The sequence below is a fragment of the Colletotrichum karsti genome (genome assembly GCF_011947395.1).
Source record: "Colletotrichum karsti strain CkLH20 chromosome Unknown Scaffold85, whole genome shotgun sequence".
Taxonomy (NCBI): Eukaryota; Fungi; Ascomycota; class Sordariomycetes; order Glomerellales; family Glomerellaceae; genus Colletotrichum; species Colletotrichum karsti.
In genome coordinates this window covers 32009-41771 of record NW_024065985.1, presented here as the reverse complement: position 1 = coordinate 41771, position 9763 = coordinate 32009, and the positions used below count along the sequence as shown (strand labels likewise).

The following is a 9763-nucleotide window of genomic DNA, read 5'->3' as shown; positions in this document are numbered from 1 at the left end:
AAAAGAAACTGAACAGCACCTCCCGAGGACAACCCAGCCGGAGAAGTTTACCTTACAGTGCTTACACAATCCAGCTCGAAGCCTAAGATGGATTCAGGCCGCGGTACCGAAAGAATCCGGCTTTCTCGCACAAGTCTCGAATTTAAATGTCCGTCGAGGCCGCTTACTCTTCTTCAGGCGGGAAACAATCCTACGTCCTGCCATTGACAGCTTCATTAAACGTCCGCATGCTCATCCTAATAGTAACCAGCTAACCGTCATCTGCTAATCTTGTACACATCAGCCCCCCCGTTCCGCTTCGGCGGCACCTATATAACCCCATCCATCGGGACATAGAGTCTGCTTCTCGCCAATCGGTTGGCATAGCGAAGGAAAAACGCCCTGCTGACCCTCGATTACTTGGACTCGACCTCCACCAAACGTCCTTCTGTCTTGAAGTTTAGGGTAAAATCTCCAGCGATGCCCGTCCCGATCTCCATGCGTGGTATCAGTTCAGTCGCCACGTCGTCGATCCTCTCCGTCACCCGTCATCATCACCGGGGTATCCTCACAAATACCTCCTACTCAGCAGCAGACGACGAGACTATCACCCTGCTCACCCGACAGACTGAAGATCTGTTCAACGCCTGACTTCTCACGATTCAAGCCGTTAGTCATATTTTAGAGCTCGGAGACAGATAAAGGCAGTCCGAGTCCCGTACATCTATTCCGTTACAGACTCGACCGCTCTTCATGCATAGACAGCATCTTATACGCGCAGGGACAGAGCTCACAGAATTCATCACCGGCGAAAAGACTCCAATTTCAATACTCCAAAATAGAGATCCCCAGCTCGCATCTTCGTACGCTCACTACGCATGCTGTCCCCATTCTCAAGTCAACCACTCCCCCATCAAAGCCTCTTCACAGCCGCATTCCTCGCCTCCAAAGCCTTCCGAGCCCACTCGATATCCGGCGCACTCTCAAACCCGTGCGGCAGACCCGGCCACATATGAAACTCCACCTCCACATCCGCCCTGCTCAGCTTCAACGCGTACTCCAAACACTCGTCCCTAAACAGATCCAGCCCGCCCACGTCGATATACGCAGGCGGAAGGCCCCTCAGATCCTCCGCGGAAGCCCGCCCCGGCGCGGCGTACAACGACACCTCCGCGTCCGGATCCCCCGCCTTGTCCCCGAGCACGGCGCCCCACGCGATGCGGTTGTCGTTCGTGTTCCACGTGAGGAAGCTGTAGATTCCGTGGCTCGCGTCGATCTTGGTCCGGTCGTCGAGCATCGGGTACACGAGGACCTGCTTCCTCAGCCTCGGACTCAGGCCGCGGTCGCGTGCGATGAGGGTGGCGCCGGCTGCGATGCCACCGCCGGCCGAGTCGCCCATGATGACAATGTTACTCGCGTCCACGTTCCACTGCTTCGCATTCTCCGAGAGGTGCTTCAGTCCGAAGTAGACGTCTTCGGCGCCCAGGCCGTCCGGGAACTCGGGCGCGAGGCGGTAGTCGACCGCGAAGAAGGGCATCCCGATCGTGTCCACGAAGCGCTTGATCTGCGGGGCGAAGATGTCGACGTCGCACATGATGAAGCCGCCGCCGTGGACGTAGACGATGGCGGGCTGAGGCTCGGCGGCCTCGATCATGTCTTTGGTCGCGAAGCGGACGATGTTGATCTCCTGGCCGTCGTGGCTCTGGAAGGGGATCTTGGTTTCGAGGACGTGCTCAGGGGAAGGCTGCGCTCTGAGCACGCTTCGCATCATCGGTTCCTGCCAGGCGCGGAGCTCGTGGGCGTCTTTGAAGGGCACCGTACGCGTAGGTCCCTCGCGAGCGGAGATGACCGCCAGGTATTCCGGGTCGTAACGCAGTTCGTTGGTAGCGGTTGCCATGATGACGTTTGCACAGTTGAGCAAGATCTTCTCGGAGTTGAGTGTGTTGATGAGGGGATATCGAACGCAACGAGAATCGTAGCTTTTTATCAGCAATATCCGCCAGTAACATGGGTGCTGGGAGGGCTGCCCGTAATCCCGAATGCTGGCGCGGACGAATCATGATTCCTTACCGTTGGAGGTTGTTCAGCAATCCTTCTTGTCGGCCGCCAATTCGGTCGAGCTCGTAACGCCAGCAGCGCCTTGATTGGCATGTGGTTTGTAAGCTCATGCAGGGTGCAACGATAGCAAACCGGTGGTATTGGCAAAGTGAGGTCGTGTTACGTCTCACAGAAAGAGAAAGGCTGGCCGGCAACAAGCATCCTCTATCGGGAAACATCGCAGTTTTTGGATAATTGTTTGTAATCAACGAGGGTGAAAACGGACGAATGATGCTTCGCTGTTAAGTCGCGGTCGCGATGTAAACGACAGGGCTCTTGCCGAAGAACTCTCCACTTGTGAAGGATGCACGCCGAATCCTCATTCTCGTCTGGTAAAAAATTGATTCGGCCAGGGGTTGACGGCGACGATAACCGCGAGAGCGACACCTTCAGCACTCGCAAACTTTTGGCGGTGGTGAGGATGCACCTGGTCGTGTTCCTATCGAGCACTTGCCCGTCAGAAGTCCCGGCCTCGTGGGACCAAGGTTGCCGCATCGTGAGACCGCTTGGCCATCATCACCAGTTTGTTTTCCCGGTGAAAGCAACTTCACCCGCTTGGTGCATCCGTCGTAATCCACAAGCAGAACGGCTGCCCATCGAAGTGACGGAGCATCTGGCTCCTGCGTTACCGGTAAGATGGCACGCGCTGGGCGTCAGAGCGCGTCCGGCGCATCGACCATCAACACCGTCATTCTCCAAACCCCCGGGTCTCAGAGCAGTCTGTCTCCATCGTCGCGATCGCAACCTCGAAATGGAAGAGAAGCCAGCTCGATTCGCAAAATCGAAAAAGCGGCGAAAAGATCGTTCATCCAAGGTCGTCAGTGCGAGCAGCTGCACTTGCAGCACAGCACACTCCGGCTATAGGGGCGCGATTACGCCAAGGGCCGACCTCCCTTGCGCCCGGAGAGTGATCCGGGGAAATGTCATCTCATCTTGGAGCGATGGTGATGAAAGTCCCACAACCCACGATCCACAGTCGTGCATAGGGACATCGTGTTCGATCGACCCCTTTGTTGAAGGGCGTACCCCATCCTCCAAGCCACGACGGGAAAACAAGATCCTGTTGTCGTGAGATGCACCATTGCGAAACGCTGCCCCTAATATGACGGTAAGCTGCAGAAGGAGCAGAAGAATCTCGGCGCGTGGATGGGGAAAGATGTAATTAGCTACCGCCGTCGTTCGAAGCTCAAATCCGTCGATCGACGACTACACTGGGCCGTTCGTCCGGATGATGCAGGGCTGATGGAGAACTGATTAAAAAATCTCGTCACGCCCGATCCAGACGACGGCGGGCGGGTGCGATGCAGCACGTTGGAATCGGGGCTGAAAATGTTCCGATGGCACGTTGTCTGGCCCGATTCGTTCAACAAAGGAACCAGCTCGCGGGGCCAGGGGCCCATGTCGGCGATGCGGGCTGCCCTGAAATATTGAGGGGATCGTGAACTTCGGCCCCGTCCGATCGACAAACACGTCTTGTGAATCGGAAACCAGGATCCAGTGCTTCAAAGGCCCCGCGCGAGTCCGGGTAGCCAGCCAGGACAGCTTTGGCTGCAGCCAAACCGTGCGCTCAACTCGCGCTGGCGGTGTACAAATTTCCATGTCCGACAGCCCCGGAACGGTCGGTCTGGAGACTTGAGGGGAGAATTGTCGTATGAGTGAACGCTTCTTGATGTGGATATGTTTGATTAATTCAGATGTAACAGATTCTTCAGTCTTCTCGAAGTTCTCTCTTTTGCCGGGACACCCAAGGCGCTGCGATTGACATGCGTCCCACCCTGTCTGACATGGGCGGAGAGCGGAAGAGCCTGGCGAGACCACGAACCTCTGTGAGACCATGCCTTGTCCGGGCACTTGGGAATTACATGGTGTAGTCCAGCGGGAAGAAAGAGGCCGAGACTCACTACCCGGCGCCAACTTCAACGGTTGTGAAGAGCCATTGAATTTCGTAGGGGCGACGTGCTGTAGACGGCGGTGGCAGCGCCCACGGAACGCGTCCAACTCCAGACATGAGGAATCTGGCTTTTCACATGGAAGTGCCCATTGCCGCTTAATGCGCCTCGTTGAGTTGTTCTGCCCAAGCTCTAAGAATGCTGTCTCGCGCAAGCGTGCGTAGGTCCCTCAAACTGCCTACGGGAGTGTCCTAAGTCTGGCCGGCGGGTAAGAACTATGTGCGCGGGTTCGCGGGTGCGGGTTGTTGGCGTCGAGTGGCTGAGGAACGAGAGGGTTTCAGTCAACCAAGTGGTAAACTAGGAAGGAATTGTGTGGGAGTTCCCATCGCCTTTTTCAACCATCATCGAGATTGCCCAACATGCATCGAATATCGAGTCAGCGTCGTTAGACCCTTCACGTACTAGCGGCCGTGCCAGTCTGTCGGTTAAGGCTCCTTTGCACTAGTTGGACGGACTACTGCGTGGCCCCATCCATCTCCAATCGCTGGGAGAGGAAGGCCTTCAGAGAGTTGACAGCGGGGAGGATGCGATCAGCATTTGCAACTGTCCGTTGTGGCCGAGTTCAGTTAACCAGTCATCGCGAAGATTTGGTTTTGCTCGCGGTTCATTTGGCTCACTGTTGACCGAGACTCTTGGCTGGAGGATGTTCAGGCACCGAGGGCGTGTAGCGGCCCTTATCATCGGAGCACTTTGCACGGTCTCAGAATCTGTAGTGCGGTCTAGACCGGACCTAATCAGTCTTTCCAAACGTGACTTCAATCAGATCAATGTAAGGGTCCAGAGAGGGGCATGTTGTTGAATAGGAAACGACAATAATATTCCAACTCCAAGGGTCTTCGTTTCGAGACTGCATGCTCTCAAATGGATTCGAGGCGGCTGCAGAAGACTTGACTTATGCCGCAAGGCACGACATGCCTTGCAGATACGTTCCGGTCGAAGGGCCGTGTTCTGGGCCATCCAACCCCAAGGCCTACTGGGAATTTGCGTCAAAGTTCAGGAACATGGCGTCAACTCCCCACCCAAGAGTCGTTGTAGAGACCTCGAGCCTCCAGTTGCAGACCCCCAAGGTGTGGCGCGGTTCCATGTGCCAGCCAGCGCCCGTAGCAGATCCCTTTGCCATCATCGTGATTTGACTTTGTCCGGCAGATGCCACAAGCGGGGCGCGAAATGGCACCCGGCGCCGCCGTTCGCCGTTTTCTGAACTCTGTTGGCTCACGGGAAGGGTACAGAACGGGGGCGTCGCATGTGGAATCAAGATATGAGACCAGTCTCCGGGGTAAGGGGCGAATATGCGGTTGGTTCTCAGGGAATCTAAAGCAGCGGCTGCACGATTGTCGCACGTCTAGTCGACGTCGAGCTGCGATCACCCCAACGTCCAATAATTACTGAGAACTGCTGGAGAGGTCTGCAACCGTTGGCAGATGGCCAACTCGCTACTTGGTGGATACTCCCTCAGAAGAAACAGCTTCATGAAAGAGTGACGAAATATTCTCGCAGACTGAGCGACATGGCCATGTGCGAACGGTTTGGTTACGCTGCCAAAATACTAGGCGGAGACGAGACGGATACAGGAATGCTAAGGCACCGACGCAGAGACTTCTGCCGACCCGTAGTTGGAGAAGTGCGAAATGCCATGGTTCAAACAATGGGAATCGTGGGACGATGTGGATGGCTCGGTTATCTGGATGGCAACTTTCTAGTCGTTGAGAATTGACGGACGCAAGGAGGGCAGAAATCCTGCTGCATTGGGCGGATGTTTCTCATGTCCCAGAGATGGGGACGGTCTCGGCTTCTGCCTGTATTTTGCCACTCGTTCCTGGCAGCGTGATATGATGAGTTTGAAGGGACGTTGATGCGCGGTACTCTGTGGTTGGCTCCTCTCGGCCGGATTCTTCTCCTCTGCACGGAGAAAGCGGGATTGGCCAGTGACATCTGTACAACCGCCAGAAGAAGTAAGCGACTTGCAGCGATCCTGGTTGAGTGAATGGACACACAAATAGCCACAGCATGCACCGCTGCCTCTGACGACGAAACGATGTCATTTCCTGTGGACGAGCATGTTCCGGTTTGACGAACCACGCCGGCGGCCCCGCTGTGGCTGATATGCTGGTAGCATACAGCACGAAGAGTGAAATATAGCCTTAAGCCCCTTGATTCAGTGGCAGCGAACGTTTGCAATCCGCAGTCTGTCTTGTTCGGTTGGATAAGATTCAGATGTGGCTGAACACCGGCATTCGAGATGTCGATAAATGGGAACAGCTCCACCCCTAGAGGTGGGCATACAAAGTCTCGGTACCAATGGAGTTGAGTCTCTTCGTTGATTGGCTTACACGGAGTTCGTCCCTATGATGGGTGTGAGAAAAGGCTTTGGTACCGTGAAGTATCTGTTTCACGCTCCCGCCAGCCGGCCAGCCAGCTACTCCAGAGAATCTCGCGGACTCTTTGCTCCGTTTCGACGGTAGGGCGATGCCAATTGTTAACGCGCAGTCGAGATCACCAAAAGCCGATGGCTGTCAGGCCATTTACATTCTCTCAGAGCTGTTTTGAGCCGCTGATCGACCATGGCTGTGACGTCAAATTCCAGAGATTCGGGAACATCGTTTAACGCCAACTCCGCGCCAGTTGATGTAGAAAACACATTGCCAATCTGATGGAATTGCCGTTCGCGATCAATGTCGTCCCGAAAGAAAGGTTGACCAGCCCAGCAAGACGCCCTCAAAGGTAACCACCACCGGGAGGTTGCACTCACGAGCAGTCTTGGGGGACGGTGCACGTTGTACCTTGGAGAAGCAAGCCTTCTCCTCCCTCCCGTCCAGCGGGGTAATAGCTGTTCACTGCATGGCTCGTGTCAAGCGTATCCATAGGTAGGTAGCCCGTGCTGAGTTTGAGCGATTGCGAGACTGGGGAGCCCTGGGAGTCTTGATAGCTCAGACTGCGACCACACGGAATGCGCAACTCTGATTGTGCTCTAGCCACAGCTTTTTGATGTTTGCCGTTTGTTGTTTTGCTGTGGTGTCCCTGAAGCATGTGCGTAGTAGCTGGTCTATGCATGCTCACGAGCAGCCCTGCCAAGGTTTGCGGCTTCGAAATAGCTTTGCGTCGCCTTTGCCATGTGGTTGTGCGCTCTTGAGAGAAACAAACAGCCGCAGACAAGCTATCGCCCGAGATAGCTGCTCAGTCTGAGTGAAAAAAGACTTCTGTAGCGCCCAACGCCCGCCTCTTGAGTTGGACGTAAATAGTCAGCAATGTTACGGTCGAGTCGGGTTTGGCGTTGTCTCGTTCACAGTCACCGCCCCTACCCTGCCGGTATTGCGTTCCTAGGTTCAGTGGGAGGGGAGCAAGCCATCCCGCCTAGCTAGCGTGACCCTGGCGACACCATTTCCACGAAAGGTCGGAGTTGCGAAGGACGAAGCCACGGACGGAGGTCGCAGTGCTACTGGCCCAGCCAGGCCAGGGTTGGCCTGTGGATCGTTCCGATGAACCGCTTTGCTGTGTCCCATGGCTGGACCGGGGGAGGGATCCGTCAGAAGCTCCAGCAGTCGGCCTCGTAGCATATCACTTGAGAAGTACGACGGCGCGGCGACGGCCCTGGAAATGATAAAGCGCAGATGAGGTGCCGCGCAGATTTGGATGCTGGAGCGCGGCCGTTGTTGCAGACGTCGTTGCTGTGAAACTTGCCAACAGCGAACCTAGGTTGATGCTTTGTGCTGGAATATTCCGCCGAGAAAGGCAATGCCGCAAACCCCATCATCAACAGTCTGGGGTCCCTGGTAATCGGCGCCGGACCCTGGGGATCGATCATTGAGGGCCCGTTTCGCCGAATCCACTTCTGTCTCCGAAGGGCGGACGCGGAGAGATTACAACACCGAGCGTCAAGGCATTCGGACCAACATCGACTGTGCTCTGCCACCACAATTGTAAGCGCAGTGCGTGATTCGATAGGCGAGCTTGGATGCCACTTAGGTGTCGAAGGGTATTTTGTACGGGCTGTACTGCCAGTGGCAATTGACAGGCAACCCAATCCCGGAGTGTGAATTGCTGGTGCTGCTGGACAGACATGCGGCCGCGTGGGTGTGGTGAAATATGAGGTTTTCCAAGTGGAAGTTTGCAAGTGTGTTCGCTTTCTGCCGCCCGCATATTCGCAGCGTGGTCTGGCTAGTTTATGAGGCGGATCAAATATTGCTGGAAGCGTATCCGTAAGAATTGGGTTTCCATTGAGTTGCGTCTTGTTGAAGCTGTTGGCGACAAGGTTCTGGATCTGGAAAGCATGGCGACCTGCAACGCGGAGAAATTGTGCCACATGCTGCAGTTGTGGCCGCCGTACCGTGAGAGACAGGCGACCCTGCTGAGTTCGTACCAGGAGGTATCCCACGGGAGAGTTCAGGCTCTGTGAATGGCCAGATTGGCCCGGCGGAGTTAACTCCAGAGAGCTCAAGCGAGGCGGGATGCGAGATACGAAGGGAGATTGGAAGGAAGAGCGGCCAAGACGGATGTTGAGGAGGTGGACGACGAAGGCGGTGTCGGTGTCAGTCGATGAATGTCTCTCCCGCGCATGGAAGCAGAGGCAGGGACGGCGGATCTGTATGAGATACGGTGCCTGGATGTTTTGTCTCATAGGTGTGCATGTTTGCGGAGAAGCTCTGAAGTGTGACTGCTCGTAGCCAAGTCGAGTCGAGGCATGAATTGCCAGCAGAGGAGCATGAGGTACGGCGGAGGTATGGGTACGTGGTGCTGCAGCTGCTTTGGATGCGGTGATCTTCGCGGTGGGAGCCGGGCAACCAAGTCCGAGGTGAGTTGAGCCATAGTACCAAAATAAGGAAAGGCCCAGAGTTTGAAAGGGAGTGGTATCCCGTCATAATCAAGGAGAGATGAGAGCATTTGTTGTAATTGCCAGCCCAGGGCGTCAGAATTGGAGATGAGGAAGCTGCCAGGCGAAGAATTAGCCAGCCATTGCGGCATCACGGGCGGGCGGTGCAGGGAGACAGCTTCGAGTAGGTAAGTAGCTGGAGATGCAGATTTGAAAATAGGCAGTTGATTGGTGGTTGGATTGCCGTTTGGCTTGGTGTCTGGGGTGAAATTGCTTTCTCTACCCTCCCCTTTTGGTGCGAGATGGTGTTGAGCGGGAAGGAAAAGAAAGGATGGAGAGGGATGAGGGTCAATCAATCAAGGCAGGCACTGAATGTATTTTTTTTTCCTTCGGGGCTGCATCGAACTGGTATCCCTGGAAGATGGAAGGGAAGGAAGGACAGAGCTCCCAATGTTCCTGCCATTGTTAACTGCACCACTTTTGACTCTGTCATGACGGTCCTTCTTGCCTTGTCGCTGCACAATATTTCCGTAGCTGTGATGGACCTCAGAAAAGGGCAGGAAGGACTTGGGGTGCTGGAAGGAGCTGTGAGGTCTTGCTGTGTGCTGGTGCCGGGATTGGGCGTGGAGCAAGTGGCCCGGGACTCTTTCCCGCCCTGTCGGTTGCACCTGGTGGAGCTCAACCGCGAGCCCGAGCTTGAAATCGCCCCGCTCGGTCTGTGCTCCACCCGACGTCTTCCTGCAGAGTGGTGGCTGTGGTAAGGTAGGTGCTCTTCAAATCTCTCTCCTGCTCCTGCCTCTTTCCCAAAGTCGCTCGCACTTTCTGCTGCACCTGCACAATTCAGAGTTTCCTTTCCGCGACCCCTGCCCGTCTTGCTGGCTAAAACGACCCGGCACTAGTCCCAATGCAGTAGAGTACGAGAAAGAGGGGG

General features: G+C 55.5%; 1 protein-coding gene across 1 annotated transcript; it reads right to left on the bottom strand.

Moving 5' to 3' along the window:
- Nucleotides 1-892: 892 nt before the first annotated feature.
- CkaCkLH20_13295 (arylesterase monooxygenase) lies at nucleotides 893-1876 on the bottom strand (the record flags this gene model as incomplete). Its single annotated transcript, XM_038896005.1, has 1 exon — nucleotides 893-1876. The coding sequence occupies one exon, from the start codon at nucleotides 1874-1876 to the stop codon at nucleotides 893-895; it is 984 nt and encodes a 327-aa protein (XP_038738697.1).
- Between the last annotated feature and the right edge of the window lie 7887 nt (nucleotides 1877-9763).